General features: G+C 45.9%; 2 protein-coding genes across 4 annotated transcripts in view; one reads left to right on the plus strand and one right to left on the minus strand.

Annotated features, from left to right (window-relative positions):
* The first annotated feature begins 7,796 nt into the window (after window positions 1-7,796).
* Window positions 7,797-8,828, plus strand: LOC136638653 (beta-1,3-galactosyltransferase 2-like). Its single transcript, XM_066612687.1, has 2 exons — window positions 7,797-7,944; window positions 7,975-8,828. The coding sequence occupies exons 1-2, from the start codon at window positions 7,797-7,799 to the stop codon at window positions 8,826-8,828; spliced, it is 1,002 nt and encodes a 333-aa protein (XP_066468784.1).
* An 11,170-nt stretch (window positions 8,829-19,998) lies between these two features.
* KANK2 (KN motif and ankyrin repeat domains 2) overlaps window positions 19,999-27,817 on the minus strand; it is a 78,204-nt gene continuing 70,385 nt past the window's right edge. For all 3 annotated transcript variants that reach the window (XM_066614288.1, XM_066614289.1, XM_066614287.1), the window contains 5 exons: window positions 26,528-26,747; window positions 25,556-25,698; window positions 24,824-25,024; window positions 23,473-23,571; window positions 19,999-21,357 (listed from right to left, as the gene is read on the minus strand). In XM_066614288.1, coding sequence (XP_066470385.1) covers window positions 21,298-21,357; window positions 23,473-23,571; window positions 24,824-25,024; window positions 25,556-25,698; window positions 26,528-26,747 — 723 coding nt within the window. In that variant the 3' untranslated portion in view covers window positions 19,999-21,297. The remainder of the gene's footprint in view (window positions 21,358-23,472; window positions 23,572-24,823; window positions 25,025-25,555; window positions 25,699-26,527; window positions 26,748-27,817) is intronic.

Genomic DNA, 27,817 nt, shown 5'->3' on the forward strand with positions numbered 1-27,817 from the left:
GCTGGACAAGGTTCTTTTAAATTATCTAGAACTTGATGAATGACAGAACCTCCAATTTGTTCTTGCATAATGTACCTCTTTGTAGAAGAGCCCCAGTCAAGCTCTCTTGTCTCCTAGCCTGAACCAGCTTTTGAGCACTTTGCTCCTAAGAGGGATCCAGATTCTTGCCTTTGACGTGTTCCTAAGTGCTAAGGCTATGCTGCAAGTCCCTTGAAAGATTCGAACACTTGATGCATGAGGGATTGGCTTGTAGCTCAATGCAGCTGCAGGATTGCATGTGTGTCTTTTATTCAATTCCTTGTTTAAAATCTCAGGGGTCTTTCCCTACATGCAACCAATTTTTTTTTTAAAGTTTAAATACACCAAAATGGACTCTTGCTTTTTACTTTAAAATAAATGCTTAAATGATACTTTATTCCTGGACAATGGTTGCCTGTGCTCTGGCACAATTTATTCAATCGCAAGTGGGGTCGATTTGCTCTGTATTTTTGTAAATAGACTTATGCAGCAGCTCTGAACACAATGAGCCTCATCTTGCCAGATGGATGGTCCACTCATGGAAGCACCACAAGCTGTTCAGTCGGAGAGGATTCTCCTACAGGATAATACCTGTATTATATCTGCTCCTGGGGAAAATCTGGGTTCTGATTTCTTGCTACTTAACTGTTGGCATCCTTTAGTCTCGGAAGACTATGGTATCGCGCTCTGAATGGTGGCTCTGGAACAGTGTCCTCTCCAGTATGCGAAGCCTGGGTAAAGTAGGTATGGAGGATAGGCTGTTACCCATGCAGCAAATTCCCCCTCTCCACGTCACTGAAATGGTCCAATGGAAAGGCAGAAGCCAATACGGTTGGTTCCAGCGGCGTCGCACGAGTTGCCAGAACATGACTGTGTTCAGCCATGAACTGCCTCGGACTCCGGCTCCTGATTTTGCCTCAAGGTTGACTCCTGAAGCCTTTTCCATAACTGGATGTAGCCACAAGGCAGTGGAGGTTTAGGATCAGAGTTTTCCTTCTCTCAGTTGAGCTGCCTTCCCAGGCTGACGAGCCCCATCTACCCGGTGGCTGTTTAGTCGCCTCTTCCTCTGCTAATGCCGGTTAAGCTGACATTAGGCCCCTTTGAGGCTTGCATCTAAGCTACTGAGCAAAAGTTGCAGCCCTAACAATCTCTGGTTTGAATGGTCTCCAGAGTAGTTCTGTTTGGTCTCTGCTTAAAATTAACCAGCAATTTATAGAGAGAACAGGATTCCTTGGCAGTCCTTGCTTAAGAGGAAAGGAAGTTGTTGGATCAGGACATCTGGTGCTTTCCTGGCAGCTAATGGCAAATGGCCATTCTCATGCCTGAAATGAAACTACAGTTTGACCTTTCTGGTCAATTTCTAAAACTGGTTCTCAACCTTTTTTTGCACTGGGATCCCCTTTTAGGTATGGCAGCCTGTTTGGATTATCTTAAGACCAAGGGGAAGAAGTGATGGGATTAAGCAGGAAGTGATATCAGGCAGGAAATGGGAAGTGATGTCATTGTGCTGGCAGGCTGGAAGCCAAGACATTAAACAAGTGATGGTTTTTAATCATACTTTTTGAGAGTCAGAAGAACTCCAACCTTTCTGGAATGTTCTGAAAGCTTTGTCTCTAAGTTATATTAGTACAGAGATTGAGTCACTACAGAATGCACTGTGACCTCTCTATGCCATTGCTGATCAAGGTGGTAAAGCCAAATTTTGGAGCATCTTCAGAGTATTTATGTTCCTCTTCCTGGTATGCTGACTCAACTAGGCATACACAGGGAAGGCACAAAATGCCCACTTGGAAAGAGACTAGTGATATGTGCGGAACTTGGGCTCAGTTGACTGCTGTAAGTTGGCCTGAGAGGATTGGAGCCTGTGCCTCTCATGAGCCAATAGACAGTCTGAGTTTGTCTGAGCCAATAGGCTCGCTTGCTGAGTACCTTGTAACAAGCCCTTGAGAGTTGGAGGACCAAATGGAAAACTGCTGCAGGAGAGAAGGCTGCAGTACCACTGGAGGAAAGGTAGAGGCTGCTGTGTGCAGAGCCACTGAGGCTATAAAAGGGGCTGCACCAGCGCAGACCCAGCTCTGCAGGACAAGAGACCAAGCCACAGAGCTGCTGTGAGGAGCTTTGGGGAACATTTGCAGAGAAGGAGCTGGAAGAGCATGCTGCAGAGACCTCCAGGAAGAGAAGCTGGGAGAGACCAAGCTGCAGAGTGGAGCTGAAACCAGAGTTCTGAGGAGAAAGCTGCTGGAAGGAGCCCCTGGGAGAGGCTCTGAGAACCAGAGAAGGGAACAACCACCCAGCCTTTGCCTGGCTTGCCTCAAGTCTGCCTGCCTGCCTGCCCCAGGCCCTCGGGGAATTTGGAACAAGGTCATTTTGATTTGTTTGGTTCAGGTTCCATTCCTCCTAATAAAAAGCCTTAAACTTAGCTTGGTGTCAGTAGTCTCTTTCGATCCTGCATAACACTAGGAAGAGTTTCCACCATATGGGCGCATACACACACCCTAAGATGAACCCAAGGCAAGGCTAGTTTCTTCCACAGCCAGAAGTATTGAGGAAGTGGCAGTTTAATAGGAAAGCCCTTATCCAGAAATTCCCACTGCTTGCAACTGCTAAGTTTTGCAAGGCGAGTCTGCAAAGGGGCCCCAGCAGGCACAGGGAAGATGATATCTTTCATCAAGAAAGCATCACTCCAAGAACAACCACTAATACTCAGGCTTTCATGGTGTTTCTCCTACATGTTCTTAAGCCCTGCCTTTCAAGATGGCAGCAGATGGTTGTTCAATGGTTGTCCAAAAGAAGTTCCCAAGATGGTGGTGCCCAGCTGTACAAGATGGCAGCCCCAAGCTCTCCACAAACCCTTGTAAATAGGCTCACGACCCCCAGGTTGGGAAGCAATGGCCTATGCCAATGTTTCTCACCCAGTGGTACTCGTACCACTGGTGGTGCTCGAGATGGTGTTGGTGGTATGCGCAACACAATGCGACAAGCAGTGAGAGGCTCGGCTCAGCGGGCAGAGCTCCAGTGTGTGCTTTTTGTATTCTCAGAAAAGCTCCCCCCACCATTCTGAGATTCTTACTGGTGTTTGTGGCAATGTGTCTGGCCTCCCAATCCAATAGTAATTGGCGATGACATCACTACTTTCGGTGGTGTTTCCAACTGGTACAGCAGGGTACAGACACTGAGAAATGCTGGCCTATACATTTAGCCATTGCATAGAAAAGGGAATTTTGGCAGTGGCAGCTTTTAAAACCCTTCCATGTTGAGCTGCCCCTGCCAAGATTCTCTCTTCTATACAGAATGATCCAAAAGTTTCATTAACCCCCATGGATTACAGAAATAATTAGCAATCACTGCTGATTATTGTGTTTTCTGATTACAGGTGTATTGACAGGAATAAATCTCACCAACAACCATGTTTCATTTAATTTTTGTCCTCTTCATATGAGATTGATACAGTAATATTTGTATCAATCAAAAATTTGAGCAATCTATATGGGGGAGATGGGACGTTTGGATCACACTGTACAATGGTTAAAAGCAGAGGTTACCAAACAGAGGTGTATAACGCCCCCCCCCCCTTAAGGGGCAGGGTGACAGCAATTGCTGCAATCTGATCACCACAATTGCATTGCTACCAGAGTTTTTAAAAACTTTGCTCACTTGGTCTCTATGGCTCTTTGGAGGGTCTAAGGAGCCTGCAACCCCTTCTGGAGGCCTCCATGACTCTCCAACAGGCTGTAGAAAGCAAAAAACAAACACTTCCACTTTTCATTGCAATTGATTTGCTTCTTTCTGTCCTTCTCCACAAACACTTACTGCAGTGGTTTTCAAACTCTCAGGGAGAGTTCGAACCACAGTAAGTTCTTGCAGGGGTGGGGGGAGGCAGCAACACAATCTCCAGGATCACGTTGCTAAGGGGGCTGCAGGGACTGGGATGCACTCACCAGTCCCTGCAGCGGCCTGGCAGGGGTGCGGGGAGCCCTGCGTGACCTTTTGCAGGACCCCCCAGGTCTTAAACCCCCCCCCCACACACAGATAAAGCAGTGAGATTTTCAGCCCTCCGCAGCGCCCTTGACCTTACCAGCTCAAGCCTCTGGTTTATTCTTGGGGGGTGGGGGGTTGCTGCTTGCAATAACACCCCCCAACAAATAAAGCAGTGAGATTTTCAGCCCTCCCCCATGCCCACCTTACCAGATCAAGCCTCTGGTTTATTCTTGGGGGGGGGGGCTGCTGCCTTCTGGAGCATTTGTTGAGCTCCACTTTCATCAGACTGGGACCATGCAGCTAGCCTTGCATTCCTCTTTACCTGACTTGACCAGCCAAGGCACTTTTGCCTACTTGTGAGTAAACACAACCATGTGGCTTACTTTCGCTTTCCATAGGGCTCAATACATTCGTCTGCTTGGAGGGAGGGACTTCCTTCTTGGGTGTTTTTGGGGGGGCTGCTTTCATTGGATAGGAACCATTCTGGTGTCATTGGATTCCTCTCAGCCATTTCAATTTGGCTTTTTACATTGCATTCCACTGGAAATCCTGCATCCAACGGTATATAGCATGATGGGGTTACTCTTAACCTTCGCGATGTTAGTGATGTTGGGGCATTTGTGGTGTTACACCCCGGTGATACCGGGGGCAGACTGCCCCCACCCTCCGCTAGCTACTCAACTGGATTTGGCTCATACAACAGCATTCACTTTGTCTTTCAGGTCAGGGAGAATCCTCGGAGTGGGGCTTCTTTCAAGATCTTTATGCTGTCTCTGTTAAAAGCAACGATCAGCAGTTTACACGATTGGTCTCTCCCCAGAAAAGTAAGAAAGTTCCATATCAGCAGGCTCTTGATAGTAGACTATGGGCCCTATCCTATCCAACTTTCCAGTGCTTATGCAGCCATGCCAAAGTGGCGTGCATGGCATCCTGCAGTAGGCAAGCAGTCACAGAGGCCTCTTCAAAGTAAGGGAATGTCCCCTTATCTCAGGGCTGCATTGGTGCTAGAAAATTGGATAGAATTGGGCTTTAAGTGGCTTCAAAGTTCAAAAGACACCTAAAAGGACCTTAACATTATTTCCACCTGGGGATCCTAAAGATTCAGAGGGCTCTGGTGCTTTACTCTCGTTTCTCAGGTTTCTTTAGTCATCTCCATGCATTTTCTGATAACCAAGTACCTTTAGTTAGTGTGTTGCAAGGTTCAAAAGCAAAGTCAGTAGGCAAGAGTGGTGATCGTCTGCAAGCTTTATTTCGTTGCCAGCAATGGGCGTCTCAAGGGACTCCAGTCCAAAGCAGTGAGAGCAATTTTTCCAATCTGAGCCTGTCCCTTATACGTATTTCATTTTTGGTCCTTTGTTTGAGGAGTTTCACACTTTTCATTGGCTGGAGTTTGACATCATAGATGGGGCTTTACTCTGGGTTGGCTAGAGATAGCCTTACAGACATTTGATTGGTGAGCTTCAAGTTACAGGTTTCAAATAAGGCAACACCATACATTTATATAGAAAACTTTGTTTTCAAGTACCAGTAGAGAGCACTGTAACCTCATTTTTATTCAGAACTGGCCTTCTGGCATGTCCTTGTACTTATTTCTTGGCATTCTTAACTTAGATCGCCTTGGCATGTTGCAAGGAGCCACCTGTTTATCTCTCCACATTCTTTCTACCAGACACCATGGGGCTCTCTGCCAACCTTTGTTTAAGCTGAGCTGAGTCCTTTCTATTCCATGCTGTGATCCCATATGTGACTTGTTACCTTTGGATGTATAGTGGTGTAATTTATATATTTAATCCAAACCAAACTCTTATTGTAAAAACAGGATTTCTTTTAAGAATTCCTTTCTTATTTGCTTTTAACCAAATTTCAGCTCCCTCTGTCTGTTGGGAGGCTGTTCATGGATGTTTCATGAATCCATGAACGATCGTTCATGAATCATCATGGCGGCCATCTGTTGTAAGATCGTGACCTATTGGTCAGCTAATGCGGCCAGCATCCTCTGCTGTCCCTCAGCCTGCGCCTGTTATTGGTTGAACCACCAACGTAACCATTGTGGGGTCCGAAAGACCGCTGCCCGCATTCACCATTGTGATGTCCATCTTGGGGGCGGAGTTAAGGGATGCTGTGTCTACTGTGCAGTCCAGGCCTGCCCAATCTCTCCCTGGCCGGCGCGAAGAACAGGGAGCTGCAAAAAGGGGTTTATTGACCTTTTTTAATTTGGTTGCGTTTTTTACATTCATCTGAGGGGCCCTGTTTCCTCACAATGGAGTGTCAGTTAACCTCCATAACAATCCCCGAAAAGGGGGCCAGTTACCCCATGGGTCCTCTCTCCAGCAATCCTCACCAGGAGTTGTGCTGGGCACGTTGTACTCCCCGCTGGAAGGTCCGTACGCCAGGGCAGTCTCCTTAGAACGACAGGGGTCGGGATTGCGTTCTCCTCTCCTTCTCGCCCAGGTCGTTTCTAGCCTAGCGGTGTCAAGGTTCCTGGTCCGGCCAGATGGGGAATAGTCCTCCCTTCCGGTAAGTGGGGTCAGCCTAGATGTGCTCCTGGGGTCCTCTGCTGTTGGGGTTCTCCCATAGCGCTGGGGAGACTCTCCCCTCTCTGAGCCGTAGTCCCTGGCCTTGACCGGCCTGTGGCTGCTTCCCGGCTGTGTCTGCCTCCAGGCTGCCAGAGGCCTGGCTTTCCTCCTCTCTTTTGCCTTCTCTACCTCCTCCCTCCTGGAGCTCAGGAAGGTGCTTCCTCCCCCTTTGGCTGCCTGGCCTCCTCTTATCCTCCTGGGCAGCCCTTCTAGCCCCTCCTCTTCCTGGGCCTGCCTGGGCCTGAGATCTGGTGAGATCTCAAGTCCTCCTCCTGCAGGCCTTGCCCTGCCTGCACCTGGGCTGCCATGTTTCTGGGGAGGCCCCTGCCCCATCCAATGGGTGAGTAGGCTGGCTGTAGTGATGGCCCAGGAGCCTTACCCTCTCTGGCTGGTTCCTTGTCCTCCCAGGGTATTCCCCTGAGGCTGGGGCTGGGCTCCCCCTCCTTCAGCTCGCCCTCCTTTGTCCTCCTCTTTTCCCCACTGTGGATCACTGCCCAGGGTAAGTCCCTGGGTGACACACCTATGTCCAAAATTGCTTTGAACTCTGTGAGTCTCTGTTAAACTCCTTGAACATAGCACAAGGATGCTGGTGCAAAGGAAGTCTGCTATGCCCGTGTTTTTGCATTGGAGATTTGTTTAAGAAGTTTTGATCTGTCTCTGCAGGAGCCACAGGGATGGCTCATCAGAATAACAATTACTTCAGTTTATCTCCCGCTTTACCCCCCCCCCCATCAGAGCAGTTTATGGTATTTTTCCTACTGTAAAATGCCTATGGCGTTGGTCTATGTTAATATTAAGGTTAATCTGTTAATAAATAAAATGCCTACGTTAATAAATCATAATTTGCTTATGATCAGCTAAGTCTCCAAACCTTAGACTGAGCTATTGAGTCCCTGAAAGTGCATCTTTTTCTTTCAGGAACAAATAACAGAGGTGAGAAGAAAGATACTGCGAACACACCTGAAAGTAACTTTGGTCTCTTTACCTTGACCTGAGCCCAGACTTGTGTGTATGAGCAATTGCTGGACTGAGTTTTGAAGTAAGTTTGTAGTGTGCATGATGCTTGGAGCTCCCCAGAAGCAAGGGAGATAGGATATCCTCACACACACACACACACACACACACACACACACTTTCACTAGGCTTCTCTTTTGCAGATTTTTGAAAAGGACAGAGTAGGCCACTATCTCTCAAACTGCTTACATCTCTAGATTTGAAAGTGCCATGAAGATGTTTCACCTTCCATCTTTGTCCACTGTGATGCTCTACACCCTCTGTTTGACCTTTCTAGTTCTACTTCTTGTAAAGACTCGAAGAGAGGCTTCTGGAACTTTGCCACTGAAACAGCTCATGAAACCACAGAGCAGCCCAGGTAACCCAGGGGATCTTGATGTGCAACTAGTGACCAGTTGGTATTCCTTAGGAGTTGTCTATCCAAGCAATTATACATTCCATCTCAATGAACCAAATAAATGTCTGGAAAGGACACCTTTCTTAGTCTTGTTGGTGATAACTGAACCTAAAGATGTTGCCAAACGGCATGCCATTCGGCAGACATGGGGCAATGAGAATTTAGTCCCTGGCATTTCCATACTCCGCCTTTTTCTGACTGGTGTCCACCCAATATTTGGCTCCCCAGTTCAGAAGCATTTGGAAGAGGAGAGTGCCCTCTACAGAGACATTATCCAGCAAGATTTCATTGATACCTATTACAACCTTACCCTGAAGACTCTGATGGGCATGGAATGGATAAGCAAGTTCTGTCCCAGTGCCACCTATGTGATGAAGGCAGACAGTGACATATTTCTCAATGTGGACTATTTGATGTCTCAGCTGCTGCAGCCCCATCTACCCCCTAAGAAAAATTACATGACAGGGTACGTCAAATTGAACGTAGTGTCAGAACACGACAAGGGAAACAAATGGTATGTACCAAAGGAAGTGTATCCCAATGACACCTACCCACCCTACTGTGCAGGTCCCGGGTATGTGCTTTCTGGAGATCTGGTCAAAAAGATCTTGCAGGTAGCTCAAACCATGAAGGTCATCCACATTGAAGATGCCTTCATGGGGCTCTGCCTGCAGGAGTTAGGCATTCGTGCGACAGACAGTCGTTGGGGTCTCTTCAACATCCATAAAATTGAGTATGAGAAGTGCACATTCTCTGAGCTGGTGGTTGTGCATCACTATGGGCCTGAAGAATTGCTGAAGATTTGGCCTGACTTACGGGCCCAGAAGAAGACTTGCCACAGCTAAACCCGAGTGAGATGGACTGGGGCCTGCCCTGATGTGCAGAGCAACTGGTATAGATTTGGCAATTTACAGGTATTAAATTAGCATGCAGGCTTGTGCAGATCATCCTGCCCACCTTTATGGCTTCAAAAGGAAGTTTCTTCCACATAATTGGTATGTTGTGCAGGAATTTGGACTTGTACCCATACCATTCATAATACTTGCATTAATGCACACGATTCATGCAGACTACTGCTTCTGTTCTCCCATAAAACTGCTATGTGGCTGCTATGTGAATGCCCTGTTTTTACCCTATTTGTTTTGCCTATTTTCTTACTTTTGGAGTTCTCATTTTCGTTCCCCCCCCCATCTTGTTTAAATCCCTTATTTTTGAGATTTTTAATAAACTGTTTCTATGCTGACTCCTTGCCCACTTAGTCCATGTACACCGGCAATTCAGAGGGCTATAGTGTTTGATTGTTCCTAGGTAATTGCAATGGGGTTATAAACAAGGACTGCTAGGTTCTGTGTTCTGCTCTGCCTGCTTTCCTTAGCCTGCAGTGATAGCAGCAGATATATCTACAAATTCTTCCCCCTCCCATTAAGTTGCTGACCCTGTAAATCAGAGCAGGACCCTGTGCTATCCGCTAGACCAGTGGTTCCCAACCTTTTTTGCACTGGGGCCCCCCTATTTGGGTACAGCAACCTGTCAGGACCCCCAAAAGTGAAGTCATTAAGCAGAAAGTGATGTCATTAAGCAGGAAATTGAAAGTGACATCATTGTGCTGTCAGGGCCAGAAGTGATGACATTAAGCAGGAAGTGAAATCATTGTTTTTAATAAACCATACTTTACGAATAAACTCCTTTTAAAAAACTGTACCCATAAGCAGCCCCACTAGCAGAAATAGATGAATGGAGAGAGAGAGAGAGAGACTGTGTAAACCATTAGAGATGGCTAGTTTTCAGCTGTTCACAAATGTGCGTTAGTATGTCTCAATACTGCAAATGAAGAGGGGAGGCGAGGGGAGGCGCAGCTTGAATGAAATTGCCTGCAGCTAGGCAGTGGAGGCTCAGCTGGGGAGTGGAGGCTCATCCTGACACTTCTTTTGCCAACGGATACCAGCAATCAGTGGCAAGCAAAACACTTTGTCGCAGGCACACACACAATGTCATGCAGAATGAGGCAGGCAGAAAGACAAAGCGGCAGGGATGGGGAGGGGATGTAGTGAAAAAGACACTACAGCAATAAATACACAAATTAATTTCAGGTTGGGAGTGTAAGGCTGTGCGAATAGAATGAAAATTAGGTGGATAGCCAGGGTGAGGGGCACACAGGGAAAAGGGAAAGAGTTGGAATGGAGGTCTAGCAATAGCCTGTGGCTTGCTCTCAAAAACCCTCTCTCCTTGACCTGTCACTACCACCATCTTTCAATACTTTAATCTTTCAGAGCTTCACTCTGGGGCCTTTTCCTGTCCTCCCCCCCCCCCCCCAAATATTTTAACTCCAAGACCCAGATCTCCAGCTGCAGGTAATGTTTATGCCTGCAGTCTCTCACCTCTTTACTTCCCTGCTCCAAGTTCATACCCCCTCTTCATCCTGATCAGGATTTTCTCTTCCTCACATGCTGAGACTCACCTTAGGCATGCACAGGGAAGGTGCCACATGCCCACTCAGAGAGAGAAACTTCACCATACGCACACACAGCATGATGAATGCAAGCAAGGCTAGTTTTCCCCACAGCCAGGAGCATTGAGGAAGTGGCAGTTTAATAGGGAAGCCTCTTCCCTAGCCAGAAATTCCCACTGTTCCCAACTGCCAGTTGGGAAAGGACCAGTTTGCAAAGGGGCGCCAGCAGGTGCAGGGAGGTTGATATCTTTTGTAAAGATAGTAAAGAAAGCATTCTCAGCACCAAATGATCACAAATGATCACTGCAAGAACAACCACTAACTCTTGAGCTCTCACTGTGTTCTCTCTCTCCCACCTCATGTTCTCACCAACCAAGTTCTTAAGCTCTGCCTTTCAGAGCTCTGCTGAGTTCTCTGCGACCCCCTGAAAATCAGTTCATGACCCCCCCTTGGGGGGGTCCCAACTCCTAGGTTGGGAACCAGTGTTTTTAAGCTTAACACAAGCATATTTACACAGTGTTTTTCCCAATAAGTACACGGCTATCAGTTTTAAACCTTACAAACAGTCTCTTAAGGTGGACTAGTATCCATGTTACAGAAGGTAGAAATACACAACAAACTGCAAAGTATGCAGACTACCTAAATCCTTGGTAGATCAATATGCTAACATTATTAGAGCCAGGATGGTGTAGTGGTTTGAGGGCCAGTCACTTTCTTTCAGCCTAACCTACCTTTCAGGGTTGTTTTGAGGATAAATGGAGGTAAAGAACCATGCACACAGTCTTGAGCTCCCTGGAGGAAGGGTGGTATAGAAATGTGAAAAATGTGCTTTTACTTATGCCTTGTCCCTCCTGAGAGGAGTTTGCTGCTTGAGCATCCAGTAGATGGCAGTGTATCTTGAGGTACAGATATAGTCGGCTCCTATAGTACCCAAGTGTGTCTCAACTTTCGGTTGTGAGAGTTGGAATCATCTCCTAAGAGCAGAGCTACTGTATTTGGTAGGTGCTATATGTGCACAAGTGTGGGTGTGTATTGGCTAAAGCTCCCAGGTGGCTGTAGTCTGATGTATGAGATCCTGGTTTGCAGCTGGGGGGGGCAGGGGGAGGCACTGCTAGGTTCTGTGTTCTGCTCTGCCTGCTTTCCTTAGCCTGCAGTGATAGCAGCAGATACACCTACAAATTCTTCCCCCTCCCATTAAGTTGCTGACCCTGTAAATCAGAGCAGGACCCTGTGCTATCCGCTAGACCAGTGGTTCCCAACCTTTTTTGCACTGGGGCCCCCCTATTTGGGTACAGCAACCTGTCAGGACCCCCAAAAGTGAAGTCATTAAGCAGAAAGTGATGTCATTAAGCAGGAAATTGAAAGTGACATCATTGTGCTGTCAGGGCCAGAAGTGATGACATTAAGCAGGAAGTGAAATCATTGTTTTTAATAAACCATACTTTACGAATAAACTCCTTTTAAAAAACTGTACCCATAAGCAGCCCCACTAGCAGAAATAGATGAATGGAGAGAGAGAGAGACTGTGTAAACCATTAGAGATGGCTCCATTAGAGTGTAAAATGGCTCCAAGGTAACCTCTTTCAGCTGATAGAATAGTTGAGCGACAGCACGTACACTTTCAACCTGCATTTTAGCCCAAATAGCTGAGGAATTGGCCCCAAGGTGGTCTTAAGCCTATGCAGTGCAGTCTCTCAACCTCCTGTCAGGATTATAAACAAATATTTATTATGATGGAGGCGTAAGTGAAGAAGACCATCAGGACAGACTCTCAGGCAGAGGGGACATTGGTAAGTGGCTGGGAAATTAAATTGGAATCAACTAACTGCTTGTAGTGGCTATGCACAGAGCACCCAGTCTCTCCCGGGACAAAGGGATAATAACATCTCCCAGCAATTGACAGGCAGTCACGCTATATTTCATGAGCTAGGCTGGGCTTGCAGCTGGCAGCCTCCTCTTGAGGCACTCCTCTGCACCAGGGCACAAAACTCTCCACATCAAGGAAATGGACCATGACTGTCAGCTTGTGGTCTGTCAGGACACCCATCTACACACACCCCCCCCCCCCATAGTAGTGGCAATTATGATCTTGCTAGTCTTTTCAATGAGGAAAACAGGCTGCTTCTGTTTTCAATGGCATTTTTGATGTTCTTTGATGTGTCCCCCTTTTAATGCAAAGCTCCCGTCTGGCACCAGTCATTTGGCTGAGGCTTTGGGGCAGGTAAATGAAGCAGGAATTTGGCAATGATGCCCTCTTACTTGGCATAAACGGTGCTTGTGACATTTCTATTAGACGTGGCAGCCAGGCAGCTGCACTGTAGGAGGTTGGGTTAAAAACTGCAGCCTGGGTTCCCTGTGTATATTTTCCCATTTACTTTTATTGGGACCTGCTAGCTGCCTGAGCCATGAGGTTCAGTGACAATGTTGATTCTGCACCTCAAATAGTCTTATAAAGAGCATACTTCCTTGCCTCACATTGCGCAATCTGAATAGTTCTTCTTTGCTTTGGAGGCGTCCTTTGAGAAACTGAACAACTTTTTGTCCCCCTTTTAAAAAATGGTCTTGCAATGACAGGGAGTTGGGATTCTCAGATGCTATACTGAAGGCAGGAAAATGTCTTTACTGGGGTGGCTTGGGAGGACCACGCTTACTTTAATCTGTCGCACCAGTTAGGTCTAAAGGGCATTTTTGGCATGAAAACAGGGCAAAGAGATTGAATGAAACTTCCTGATGCTCCATACATACTGGTTCAGTGACGTCACTAGGGTTTGTATCACGTGGTGCGGGAGGCCAGCGCAACACCCCCATGATGGACCTTTTTCCAGGGTGGCAACACCCCGGGCGCATCATCGCCTTGCAGGACTTTTTGGCTATAACTTTTGATAGAATAGAGCTGTGTCGATACAGTTTGTTTCATTACATTCTGCATGAAATTACACATCAAACAACATATAACATGATAGTATTATTCCTAAAAACCATGATTTTAACCAGTAGTGTTGTCACCCCCCGTGTGCGTCATTCAGTGTGGCCTGCATTCCCCTGCACCCCCCAGCGATGCCACTGCACTGGTTGCAATAAGACTCATCCACCACCCCAATGGTAGATGGTCAAGAGCAGGGGTGCCCAAACCCTGGCCCGGGGGCCACTTGCTGCCCTCGGGGACTCTCAATCTGGCCCACAGGGAGCCCCCAGTCTTCAGTGAACCTCTGGCCCTCCAGAGACTTGCTGAAGCTGACACTGGCCCGATGCAACTGCTCTCAGCATGAGGGCAACTGTTTGACTTCTTGTGTGAGCTGTGGGACGAGGGCTCCCTCCACTGCTTGCTGTTTCATGTCTGTGATGCAGCAGCGGCAGCAAAGGAAAGGCCAGCCGTGTTTTGTGCAAGGCCTTTTATAGGTCCTGCGCTATTGCACGACCTTAATTCATTCATATATGTTCCATCTCTATTATATTCATTTATGTAAATTTAGTCAAATTTGAAATGTTAATTATTTTGTTCCCAGTCCCTGACACAGTGTTAGAGAGATGATGTGGCCCTCCTGCCAAAAAGTTTGGACACCCCTGGTCAAGAAGCCAATCCTGTGGAGGATATGGTCATCCAAGAGAAGTACTTCCTCAGATATGATAGGGCAGCCTGGCATTGCTCATTTCTTCTACCCTGCATCAGCTTTGTTCATAGTAATGGCTTCAGGTTGCAAGTGCCAGAAGATGAGCAATGTAAAATGAACAGGCTGATGATATCCATATTAGGTCAATGTCTATTGGAATGAAAGTCTGTAAACTTAAATGAACTCTTAATTTGGAAGTACAAATGAGCTAGTAACCTCTGAAACATTTCTCCTCCATACCAAAAAGAAACACAAATGCATATTATGCTGTCTCAACACTCAACCCAATGTAGTTCTTGTTAGCAACTGCACAGAGACTATTATGAGATTTAAAAGGCTTTGATTTAAAATTACATTAAGAGCATTACAAATTTACTAATGCTTTACATTGCATCGAAATTGGAACTTAAAGCATGTTATGCAAATTTAATTTATGCAAATTATGCAAAAAAGCAAATTTAAGTTATGCAAAATTGAGTGTAATTAATCTGTGGAACTCTTTGCTGTAGAATATTGTGATGGAACCTGGCCTGGTTGCCTTTAAAAGGAGATTCAGCAAGTTTATGGAGTCAAGGTTCACCACAGGTTGCAAGTCATGATGACAAAACCTGCTTGTTTGTGATTACTCAGCTATGAGAAGTGGGCACTTTTCTCAATGATGCTTCTGGATTTTAGAGGTAGCCTATCTCTGCATGCCAGGTGCAAAGGAGTGACAACAGGATACTTGTATCTTGTTGTACTTGCTCCCAGTGTGGAAGGGACTGTCACTCCCAAATCGGCCTTTTCAGCCACACTAGATGCTGTGCCAGAACCACCATACCATAGTCTTTCGAGACTGAAGGTTGCCAACCTATGTGATACCAAAGGCATCCGGGTAGGCGACTGCAAGAAAGCTGGACTGGATGGGTTTGTCCTTGGCCTGATCCAGCAGGGCTCTTCTTATGTTCTTATGCACTATGTAGGCAGTGCTGATGTGTTATCTCTAGGAGCAGTCTAAAATAGTTTTATTTTTTCGTGAATTCTGGTGTTGAAAGCGGTGTTATTTGTATTCTAAATTTAAATTTTTAAGCATTTTTATCAAGTGTAATCACTGTCATAGAGGTGGTATATGTGTTTTATACCTGTGGTTGCCAGCACACGCACACACTCCCCCACAACTACATAGCCAACTACTTGAATTAAACTTACAGGAGCTGTTTAAGATTTGCATGTTACTTGAATGAACAACTACAATGAACCTAATGCTGCCAAACACAAAGAAGAAACATTAAAACATTGTGATAGCAATTTAAACCAACAGAATTGAACACAGTGTTGAATTGCTATGGAAAAAAAAATCCTGATTTTAAACTGCAGGTTTAAAAAATCAGTAACTTCATCGTGGTGGTGGGAGTGTCTTCTGGACAGAGGGCTGGTTGCCTACTCATGAGTAAATGCACAGGCTCTATGCATTTTCCTTGGCAGCTTCTGAGCATGCTCAAAAAACTCTGCAGATTAGGAGAAAGCAGTGGGGCTTAGAAACACTGTTGGAAGTGCTCAGAACGCTTCACAGATGCTCCACAGTCACTTTTAATAGGTAAATTTTGGTGTTATTGCATCAATTAAGCAGGATATCGTGTTTTGTAAGTTTGTATTATATTAAAATTATAATAATTTCAGCATTATTTCTCAATATTTCATTTTCACCACTTTAGATTGCCCCTAGTTATCTCACATATTGTTCTCATGTTCATTTTTCCTACAGGAATCCGTACTTTCCCCTTGGTGCTTTGCCTTGGTGTTCTTTCTCTAATTTATGCATCCACTACATTGTTTACTACATCATGTTTTTACTACATTAAGTGTGGAAGTCAAGCCAGGACCCAAGTTGCACAGTGCTGCATGCACCCAGGCTGTGGTCACTGAGAAAAGTGCCCACTTCTCAGAGCTGAGTAATCACAAATAAGGGGGTTCTGGAGACAGGCTACCAGATCACAGATCACTGCACAGGCAAGTGCCTTGTCCTCTGCTTCCCACTTTATGGCAGGCAGAATCAGGAGTTTCTGTTGCAAATCTGGGTCTGTATCTTTCCATCAACTGCTCAAGCAAAAGCTGTGGGGGCTGCCTGCAGTATAACCTTAGACTGATACACAAGAATGCTGAGAACATCTCCTTTGACATTCCAAAATGAAGCTGTGGGCAGCCTGACCCCTCCCATTGTTCAAGCAAATCCTTTTCTCTTGAAGGCCTCCCTTTTCCTTCCATGCCCCTCCAAGCCCCTTGACGTTCTTTCTAATAGATGGAGGTGTGTTAGTAATAGGAGCTAGTTTGCTTTATTCCCCCCCCCCATTGACATTTGACTTCTTTTGTCAGGAAATGCCTGCCTGGTGCCAGAGTTCTGTGGGTGGGAGTTTTGGAACATTTAGTTTTGACAGGTTTTGGACTCTAAGCAAAGCAACTACCTACTCGTATGTACTGGAGAGTGCAAGGAGGTGCTGTTTGCCCGGCTCAGGCAGTGCTGGGCACAGCTGCTTACATCCGATGCTTTTGTGTCTGGTCAAGCTAACATGAGCACCCCGGGAGTTTTGACGACAGAATCACTTCACTAAGCAAACTTTTTGTTTTCACTGTGGATCAGAACCAGGACCAGCCCCAGCCAGGACAGCATTAGAGCAGATCCCCAGCTGAACATCACTTTCAGTGGTGTTTCAAGGGTCTAGCAGGTGAGGAAAATAGGCAAGCAAGCAGCCACAGTTTCTCTTGGTGACTGGGTAGAAGACTGAGGGGACAACCCTGAAGACTGTGGGGATCTAGTCAAAGTAACCCCTAAACCAAAATAGTTTGCCCCCTAAGCCATAGTCTCCAGCAGGATGTACCTTTTCTAGGACCCTTAACCCCTGGCTAAAACTATGAATGATGGCAACAGCAGTGTTCCAACCTACTTGAGATCAGGTCTCTATCCACGTGTTAAAAACCTGTTACCTTCATTTGACTCAGTTACTGTACACGCTTGTCATATGCACAGATATAAAAGGAAAATGACTGTATACTGTATTCGTATGCATATGGTGAAGATTTTCTGGAAATTTGGAAGGTCTGATTCTTTGGGTTTATAGAGTGCTTGCAAACGCAATGCACCAGTTCGAAGTAGCAGAAAAGCTGGGTCTTTCCCAGGAAACTTCCATGTCAATAGGCTGGGAATCTGAAATGGCACAAAAGCTGCTGGTTGCCTCACTGACATCTGTGTAAATCATTTTCCCTATATCTTAAAAAAAAACTGCTTATAAAACAGATTCCTTGAAATGTTTCAAATATTGTATCTTACAAGTGTGCTACAATGCCTGAAATAGTAAGTCTGTTTAGTTGGAAAACACAAACACCCCATCAGAAAAGGAGGTGAGTCTATATTAAAACCAATGTAAAACTAATGGATTTTCCATTTGTTGAAAACACACCCTGTGGGATTGCTGCAAGTCTACAGCCTATTCCCCATCTGTCTGTCGGAATGTAGATCTAGCATAAAATCTTTATCAGCCTTACTCTGCTCAGCTGGCAACAATTTACCATTTTGGGAGGTGTCTCAATCCACAAGGCTTTTCTTGGTTGGAGAGAGGATTTAATTCTAGTAGATTAGATTGGCTTGTAAACAGTCAAAAGGCTGTTTCCATCAGCATTACTAACTGTATATGTAATGAGCTAACTGGAAATTACCATCTGATCAATTTCAGAGGGCTCCCAGTGCTGCAAAAGCTTTAGCCTCCCTAGTACAGATTGAACCTTTTTCACATTCCCATCCTTTGAGATGGAGAGAACAAGGAAGCCCAAATGTGCCATGCGAGGCAAACGGCTGCACAGTGACTCTGGATCCTTAAGTCCGCCTCATGCCATCTAATCCTAATTGATTAGATGACCAATTAGGGATTCTAATTGGGATAGAACAGCAAGAAAACCTCCTCTCCTCATTCCAGCTCTGCAAACAGTGCTGGCAGAAAGAGGGAGGCACCCCATTTCTCCCACCTGCCTTCTCCAGTTCTTCACTTTTGCCACTTCTTTTCACACTGATGCTCCAGTATGGCAAAAGTGCATAGTGAAGAACTGGCATCTAAGCAAAATTTCACAGGCAGCAAATATTGAAATGATATGGCAAATCACAGAGCACAGTTTTCTGGGGCCCCATTTATTTCAGCCCCAATGTGACCCCAGCTGCATGTTCCTTTCCTTACAAGAATGGATCACACAGCCAAAGTATCACCTGGCTTGTCTCATCTTATTAAAAAGAACTTTCCAAAACCAACATTGAAAGCATACATGATTGCTTTTGTTATTTCTACCCTATGTATCCAAGCATCCCGGGATCTGGATCCAGAGGAATCAAAGCAGAGCTCAATCAAGTCCTCCATCCTCAGTGCGTATTTGGGTGCATATACATGCAATATGCCAGCCCCTGAATGGGTGTCAGTGTGTGCTTCCTGTCTCACTTGGGTGGAAGTGACTAAGGGTCCAATTCTATCCAGTTTTCCAGTGCCGGTGTAGGGTGTGCTAATGGGGTGTGCACTGCATCCTGTGGTGGGGAGGCAGTCACAAAGGCCTCCTCAAGGTGTGGGAACATTTGTTTCCTTATCTCGGGGCTGCATTGTGGCTGTACCGAAGCTGGAAAATTGGATAGGATTGGGCCTTTAAGCTCTAAGCTTGAGAAATTTTGGAAGGAAAGGCTGGCTGGGGATATGGGAAAGGAAGACAGTCCTCCTGAGCCCCATAATTCAGCCTCATTTGTTGAACACACATATTGAAGTTGGGTACACACACACAGAGTCTCACAGGCAACTTGAGTGCTGTGCACACACTAAGATGAATCATGCCCTTAATATTTAGCTTTGAAATGGGTTTGCTGAATTAAGGTACTGCCCCACTGAAGCCAAAGTATGTGCGTGCAGAAAAAAATATATTAAAAATTGCTTGGCCACGTTATTAGACATTTTTTAACAGTTATTTCTAAAGAGCATTTCAACAGAAACACCACTAGGAACAGAAAACAGTTGTATTTGATAACTTTGTTTCTTTAATGATTATAAATGGCAGTAACTTCATTTAAAAGTATAGAAATATCATCATATGGCAATCATAAAACAGATTACATGTATACGAGGTGATACCTCAAATATAAGATTCCGATGCAGACATGCAACTTCTAAAACCTCCTGAGGCCAGTTCATAATGTCTGCTTTGGGAGCAGCAGCAGAAAATGGCTGTTAGGAAGAAATACTTGTACCGCCTGTGTGCTCAGAGCAACATGAGAGCCAGTCGGCTCCAAATAAACATTTGTTTTAAGCCCAACTAGTTTCTAATGGCTTTTACACAAGGCAGAATATAAACTGTGCAAAGATTTCAGCTAGCAGATTTGCAGCTAAGACAGCAGTCCTTCACCCAGCCACCACTCCTCCTCCTCCACCTCCACATTTTGGACTTTGGCTCTTCTAAAATTCCTAAACAATGTGCACTAAAATAATTTATATATCGTCCTTTTTGGGTGTATCTTAATATATAATATCTATATAGATTTAATATAAAAATAGGATGTACCCTTTTATTATTTCAAATGATTTGCATTTTTTTAAAAAAAACAACAAACCATCATGATTTATCTTTTAAAAATATTCTGTCTCATCCTCTGGTCATTGATGGGTAGGAGAAACAGAAGTGCATTCAAACATGTTAAAATCCTAAGAATTAAGTGATGAGGGCTGTTTGACTTGCAAAGCAAAAAGAACACCAATTTTTTATGAGAGAAAAAAGAGAGAAAGGAACTGGACAGGTTTGCCTACTATGCAATTTGGTATTTCAGTACTTAGGCAAATTATGTCAGCTTGTTTTGTCTTCATATATCCGTTGTTCAGCATTAGTAAATCAGATTGCACAAAGCACCTGAAAAAGAGAACTAATGATCATTGCAGGCAAAGAGCTCTATCCTCTGAGAATGTCTCCTGTGCTCACTTTGCTTAAAAGAAAGGGTGCTGTGCCAGAGCATGTAGAGGGCGCTTTGCTGCAACTCCCTCATGTGCTAGCAAAATACTCTATGACGTGGGCCAGGTATGGTTACAATCTTAAACAAATCTATATACAAATCTTTCCATGGATCCCTTGCAAAAGTTGAGCAAAATGGGAATTCACATTTTGCCAAATCTGTAAAATCCACTCAATTTAAGCCATTTCTGCCCACCAATGTTTAGAATCAAAGCAAAGGGATCAAATGTGTACACCTGTGGGCAGGGCAAAAATTGGTTAAACTTGGTGTCAAACACTCATTTTGGTTCTGTTTTAACATTGCTGGGACTACAATGTCACATTATTGTTTAAAAATCAACAACAAAAAACTAAAGCTAAACTAAAAGTCCTTCTAGCCCCTTCCTCACACAAAGAAACTGTGTTTCTGACAGTCACACAGGATAGGGCAGGTGCCCAAGTGTGATTTCCAAAAATGATTTCCAGTAAATTTATGTTGAAGTTGCCTTTTGGAACAAAGAAGACAATCTCTTTAGCATGGAGTTGCTTTAGAGAGCCATTCCTTTCAGTGGCCTCCATTACAGAAAGAAAAAAAAAGTCTCGTTTTAGACACAGATGAGGAAAAATCAAAATAAGGTGGCAGCAAGGGATTTGCCCAAAGGTCATTGAGAAGACTATGCTCCCTTTTCACAATAGACAGACTCTCCCAAACAACAGACCACAAAAGCACAGGTCTAGCCAATCAGAACTGCAGCAGCCCCTCCCAATGGTCTCTCTTTGCATTGCCATTAGCAGGGCAGCTCTCATGTCATACCTGGTAGAGTCCCTTGCTCCTGCAGTAGCTTTGAGTGAACAAGGAAAACAGGGGGAGGTGGGGAACCCAAATAAAACAACCAATAAAGCAGAAAAGCACCTAAGCCATACCAAGCTGGTTGAGAAGCTGCATTCAGCAGTTCTTTGCCGATTCTCCTGTTTGCATCACTAACTGGTCAAACTGCAGTCCATCACACTTAGCTAAGACCCTTAAGATGGCAGGCTGAAGCCTGAACATGGAGTTCCTCCTGCTGGAAGATGAACCGCCAGGGGTAGCGCAGCCGATGGGAGAGATTTCAGCCAACGGAGAGGATGGGAGAGGCTGAAGGATGGACAGCATTTCATGGGAAAAATTTGCACACTTGCAGTTATGTACCATCAGATGATTTTCTTACTGGTCCTTGACAAGCTTGCAAGCACTTCTTCTGGGGCTAGCAAAAAATGTTGTTGTCCCCTTCTGTGCTACTGGACATCGGTGGACATTGCTGCTGTATTCTCAGGCTTCAGTTGCTTTGGGGTTCCCTGAAAAGGGCATTTCATGATTAGTCTCAATTGAAACAGTATTTCAAAAGCATTCCTAAGAACCCATTCTAGAACGTAACCCTTGTGCAAGATGCAGGCTGACTGCATGACAGGGCCAATGTCTGTCTGTCAGTGGCTAGGTCTTCACCATCCAGGAGAGGGCACTGCTGGCAAACATTAGTCCTAGATGCAACCACAAAGTGGACAGCCACAAGAAATACTGGATCCAGGAGAGCTTCCACTGGAAACCTGATCCTTAAAAGGGTATGCAATCCTATCCAGAACAAGATATCCACCTCCTCCAGGTTAAGCTTTTCCTGTTCTCATCAGCATCTCTAGTTTAGCTGGGTTGCAGTTTAGTCTATGACTACCTTCATACACCTGTTCAGGGAATAAGGGCCTAATCCCCTCAATTTGAGGAGGAAAAATATCAGGGCTTCCCTGTTCTTGGAGGGCAGTAGCGAAAGCTATCTTTTTCCCCAGGACATTCTAGTCTGATAGGGTCTTTTCAAACATGAAGTGGAGGAGGCCCCCTCTTCCAGGAGAACCCGGAAATGAGGTTACAACATAGTGTGACATCATGACATCACCACCCTGGGTATTCCTCTACTAAGCCCATGCAGTGAGTTCATGGATGAGAGGGTATTTGAACTAGGAATTTCTGATTTGAGACTCAGGGCCCAATCCTATCCAACTTTCCAGTGCTGATGCAGCCACAATACAGTCCTGAGATAAGGGAACAAATGTCCTTTCATTGAGGAGACTTCTGTAACTGCCCCAGAGCAGGATGCAGCATGATCCCATTGGCACAGCTACATCAGCACTAGCAAATTGGATAGGATTGGGCCCTCAGTCTCTCAGTTTCATTATACTACACCAGTTCACCAATTTTGTACTCAAGTCTCTGCCCTACAGCCTTATTCTGCTACAGAATTCCAAACTCCTCCTTGTGCAGAAGTATCCAGTGAATAATGGAGAAGCAGCAAAACTGCTGGTGGGGAAGGGCTGTTTTTTTTAAAACATGTTATTGGATGCCACACTAATTGCTGCCTCTGACTTCAGCATCCTCTCAATGTGGAAACAGGACTTTGTGAGACGTTTGCAAGGAATTTTTGCTGAACTAGACATCATCAACCTCTGGCTTGTATTCAGGGATGGGAAAGCCCAGCAAATTGAATCAAGTCACAAGTCTCCGCCCCCTGTGACTTGACTTGAAAACAAGTCATAATGGGTGCACTTTCCGAGTTACTGAGTCACCCTTTCACAATTGTAAAGGACTCAAGTCAAGTCGCCCCCTTAAAAAACCCAGCCATGAAAAAAGGGCTGCTGCCCAGAGGTAGGTGTGTGTGTGTGTGTGTGTGTGTGAGTTCTCTTTAACCACTCCCCTGCAGTCCCCGTCCATCTGTAAACAAGGCAGAAGCAGGTGGGATGTACTGCGTGAGAGTGGTGGCAGAAGTGGCAAGAGGGAGGAGGGTCATGCGCAACAGCTGTGAAGCTTACCACGATGACTCAATCCTTTGCAGCTCTACTCAGAAGTAGTCCCATTGCAGCCAGTTATTCAATGAGGGTTCCTCCTCCCCACCAGCCATGCAGTGGAAAGCGTGATCACTATGAACTGCCTCCCCCCTTTCCCTGCCTCCTCTCCATCCTTGGACTTCTCTAACCAATCGTAAGACAAGTACCCCCTTGGGCTCCTCCTCCTGTCCTACCTCAGCCAAAGAAAATATCAGAACACCCATCCTTTTTCCAATGATCATCAGTTCCTTCCTTTCTATCAGAGATTGGGAAAAGAGCTTGCTCTCACCCAATCCAAAAGGAAAACATTAACCCTTCCCTGCCTCCTGGCTGGAACTTCCCTAGTCTGAATGATGGCCTCACGAGGTTTTTCACACCGTGAAAACAGTAAGTAACCATACCCAGACACAAGTCTGCATGCATGGGAATCAGTACCAAAACAGGAGACCATGGCTCAAGTGTTTTTCCGAGTCTTCCACGTGCACGACTCGAGTGTAAACGAGTCAGCAAATAATGCTGATTTTTGCGACTTCAAGTCGAGTCACCTGACTCAAGTTCCCATCCCTGCTTGTATCTCCTTGACGAAACACAGCAACTCACTGGAGAAGTGGCTTTGGCAAAGTTCAGGTGAGCATACAGCATGATGGCGATGTCGTTCTGGCCTGCTTCCAGTGCAATGGAGAGAGCTGTGCTGCCATCCTGTAGGAGACACGGAGAAATAGTCACGACCAAAGCTATGGCTGTTACGCCTGTCAAGAAACAACTGGCAGAAAGGAACCCCCTCTCAAGGCTGCAGTTTCCTGAAATTCCAAAAGATGGCGCCTGTAACGGGATCATAGGAATCTATTAAACTGCACAGGTCTATTAACAACTATTGGTTGGGTCAGCCAAATGAAGCCTCCCTGTATCTCTGAATTCTGGGGACAAGTAACAGGGGAAACCCATCATCCCCATGTCCTTACTAAGGGCCAGAGACATCTGGTGGATCAGTGCTGGAAACAGACCATTGATGCAGTCCACCAGGGCCATTCTCGTTTTTCTCACATTAATACAGTTAGAGTCTGCTGTTGCTTTGTGGGCATTTGCTTGGCTGTTTGTGAAGGAGGTTTCCCCTGGGTACATGCCAATGAGGGAGAGGAGGGAAAATGGCAGGGCAGCCAGAATACAACAACAACAAAAAATCAGGCAGTAACTATGCAAATTAGATGACACAATTTCTTGATTCCAGGGTTCAATTTCTGAAGAGAATGGTATTGAGCAGGGGTGCTCAATAGGTGGATCGCGATCTACCGGTAGATCGCGAGGCAAAATGAGTAGATCGCGGAGTGCCGACCCCCCCCTTTCAGGTGCCTCTGGGAGGAAACGCCGGGAGTAAGGCCCATTGTACTCAATGGGGCTTACTTCCAGGTAAGTGTGGCTAGGATTGCAGCCTCACAGCCTAATCCTAGGCATGTCTACTCAGGAGTAAGTCCTGTTATACTCAGTGGGGCTCAAGGTACACCAACATACATTGTACACATAAATGTTATATGTTATGATGGCGCAAACATTGTAAAAAAAACTCTGGTAGATCTCCGGGCCTTGCTGGGTTTCAAAGTAGCTCTCGAGCCAAAAAAGTGTGAGCACCCCTGGTACTGAGGTTCAAGCTTGCCAAGGGGTAAGGTATGACTGGCTATAATTTTTTTAAAAACCCTACTTTGCACATTCTTCTTTATTGTTAGTCCAGCGCTGAACCTTACCCCAGATAAAGTTCTGCTCAATGTTGGCTATCAAGGTGCAACATGGGACTCGTATACGATACACTGGAAACATTTGGGAAAGCTATTTATCTATCTGATCATAATGGGCAGGCTGAAGTCAGGCAGTGGGTCTCTCATTGAAACAGCACCAAGATGGAATATAAGGATCTCCCTGCACTGCCAATTCCAGTCACAGCACAGCCAGGACTCACGTTGTCAGAGAGAGTAACATCACAACCAGGCATGGCCAGCAGCAGACGAACGATCTCAGCATGGCCATGTTCACAGGCACACATCAGCGCTGTGGAGCCATCATCGTCTTGCAGGTTGACATCCGCTGCGCTGGCTAGCAGGGCGCGCACCATGTCGAGACGTCCATGGCTGACTGCCAGCATCAGTGCAGTCTGCCCAGCCTGCAAAGGGTGTAAGGGGGGGGGGAGCAATGGGGTAAGTTGGAGCTAAACAAGAGGGTGGGGGAGAAGGAAAGCCTGCTCCAATATGTGGTCCATAAAAAACCCCTGCACATGTGCTTGCAAAACAGCCAATAAGGAAAAAAACTTTGGAAAAAGATTTAGCAGGCAGCTCAACAAAACGAGGGCTCGCAAAGCTTTCACAGGAGCTGAGCTGTCATTTTGCAAAGTGGTTTGCTTCAGCAAGCTCATCTCTTGGAGTGATTTCCTTCAAGGCCAAAAGCACTGTGAAAGCCAAAGTTCTCAGAACAAAACCAAAGTCAGGGGAAGCAGATTTTAAAACTGCATGTGTGCGTACTTGCGTGTGCATATGTAGGGGAGAGAGTTGGTATTTAAATCTTGCACACACCCCTTCCTCGAAGTGGAAGAGTTGGTGGGTTGAAGCACCCTGCCCTGGTGAAAACAGAAGCCTTACGACTATTCCTTCACAGGCCTTATACCTCCAACTCCCCAAACTGCTGGTTATGTTGGTACCTGGCTGGCCTTGGCATTCACGTTGCCCATTTTCAGCAGTTGCACTATGGTCTCCATGTCACTCTCTGAGCGGGAGGCAGCCAGTGCCGTCAGCATGATGGCTGTGTAACCAGCTTTGTTCTGCTGGTCCACATGGCACAAACCTAGAAGAGGAAAGGGAAACACAGAAGCCTCACTCCTTTCCTCTCCCTCATCTCTTTGGAATTAAAGATTTGGCGCAAATGGTTGTGCAGCCCCAAGCTCTACCCCAGGACAGCACATCCCAGGCTTAAAAGCATTCCTGACAGGCACCTGTCTGGCCTAAAGCCTTCAAGAAAGATGTCACAACCTCCCCAAGTGGATGCTTTCACCCTTGGGATCATGAGAATCTCCTTCCTAATGGCTAGCCAAGATCTCGATCTGCTTGCTTTGTGGTCTTGCACAGCCAGCAGCAGGCATACATCTGCTGATGACACCCCACCCTGATCCTTGCAGCCCCTTCTCCTTGCCTTAGCTAGTTTTCCTGAACTTTTAGGGATAAAGCTCTCCAGCCCCAGGCTACGGATTCCTGCCCTGCTGTTAACCAGTGTGATTGGGTGGCTCTGATGCTGAAGATCCAGCTTTGAATCTCCACTCAACCATGAAGCTCAGGCCTGGTCTTTATCAGCCACTTTTACCTCACAAAATTGTAATGTAGTTAAAATGCCACTCTGAGCAACATGGAAAATGGAGTGACAACACCCCTTTCCCCGCCACCGCTAAATAGTCCTGTTGGATGCCCCACCCTCCAAAATAATAAAATGCCCTTTACACTCCTATTGCATACAGCACTTTGGTCACACGGAGGGCTCGAGCAGCTGAAGCACATGTGCCGGCGTGCGTGGGGAAAAGAAAATCCCTTTTGCTGAGGCAAAACTATTGTCTTAGGCAGCCTAGAAGGGCAGGCCCCCCTCAAAGGACTCTCAATCACCCAATTTTTCTGCACCCACCTACCTGTTTCCAGGAGCTTTGTGACCACAGGAAAGTTGGAATGTGAGACGGTGTAATGCAGAGCTGTGTTACCATTGGCATCGGCCATATTGATGATGAACTCCAGCAATTGCGGGGAGATGGAATGGAAAGCAGTCATGTACTGTGCGACGGATTCTGGGTCAGCTTCTTTGTGACAGGAAAGTCTCAACCAACAGTGAAGCACGGTTGTGTATGCCAACTTCTACAGTGACAGTAGGAGGAAACAACAATGGTCAAGGCTGAAGCAATTAAGTTCCACTTCTGTTTGGCACATATGCACAACACACGTACACTGTCTTTAATTTCCTTTAGCTGTCATGACACATTAAAGGAACACTGAGAACTGCAGTTCTCTGAAGGTGCAGGAAATTTCCAGCATAGGGACAGCAAACTCTGTGTGGACTCTAAGAGAGACCGTTTCTATCAATGTCCCCTCTCCATCAGGATAGGGGCTAAATGACATATTTACTAAGAGGATACGTCTCAGCCCACAAGCACTTACTAGGAGACTTTAAAGCAGGGGCTTGGAACCCTCTCTGGCATAGAGGCCAGAAGCCATGCCGTTGCGTTTAGACGCTGGTTCCGGACATCCGGTGATGACACATCATTGCCAGACTTTCTGGTTGCTGAGCCCTGGCCTGAGTGCCATGGCAGCCACAGCATGTACATGTTGCCAATCACATACATGACCAACAGCACTGCACTGAAAAGTTCACAAGGCTGTTGCTGCCTTCACCAGTCACCACCATCTCATTGCCCAGCACAGAACTCATGTTGCACTCTATTGCAGGTGCTGAAACCTCCTGCCCAATTACCAACATAGTACCAGTGGCGTAGCTAATGATCGTGTAGCCCGGTGCCGAGCTCAAAATGATGCCCCAGAAGAGATGTCACAACTGGAACTGATGTCACACCCAAATTTCAAAAAGTGAAAATCGAGGAAAAACATGCCTCCTCCCCCCAGAAGCTCGTCACACACTTGCTCTGCTGCTTCCCCCCAGCCAGTGGCATAGCTAAGGCATCTATCAGCTACCTGGGCTCAAAGAAGATTCTGTAGCCCCCTTCACAACAAAATCAAATTTATTTAATTAAGCAAATAAATATGAAGTGTTCCTCTTATTGGTTAGAGAAACTAAGAGGGACAGCTATTCTCCCCCTGCTAAATATAAGAGCAGTCCCACTTGAAAAGGTGTCTCTTTACTCCAGTAGCAGGGGTAACTGTATTATGACACATGGAAATGAGAGCTGACTCATATTAACACCTTATTGGTT

The sequence above is a fragment of the Tiliqua scincoides genome, chromosome 2, assembly GCF_035046505.1.
Source record: "Tiliqua scincoides isolate rTilSci1 chromosome 2, rTilSci1.hap2, whole genome shotgun sequence".
Lineage (NCBI taxonomy): Eukaryota > Metazoa > Chordata > Lepidosauria > Squamata > Scincidae > Tiliqua > Tiliqua scincoides.

Coding starts and splice junctions, on each gene's coding strand:
- LOC136638653 (XM_066612687.1), top strand. CDS start 7,797: ATGAAGATGTTTCACCTTCCATCTTTGTCCACTGTGATGCTCTACACC. Junction 7,945..7,974: donor GAAACCACAGAGCAGCCCAG/GTAACCCAGGGG, acceptor ATGTGCAACTAG/TGACCAGTTGGTATTCCTTA.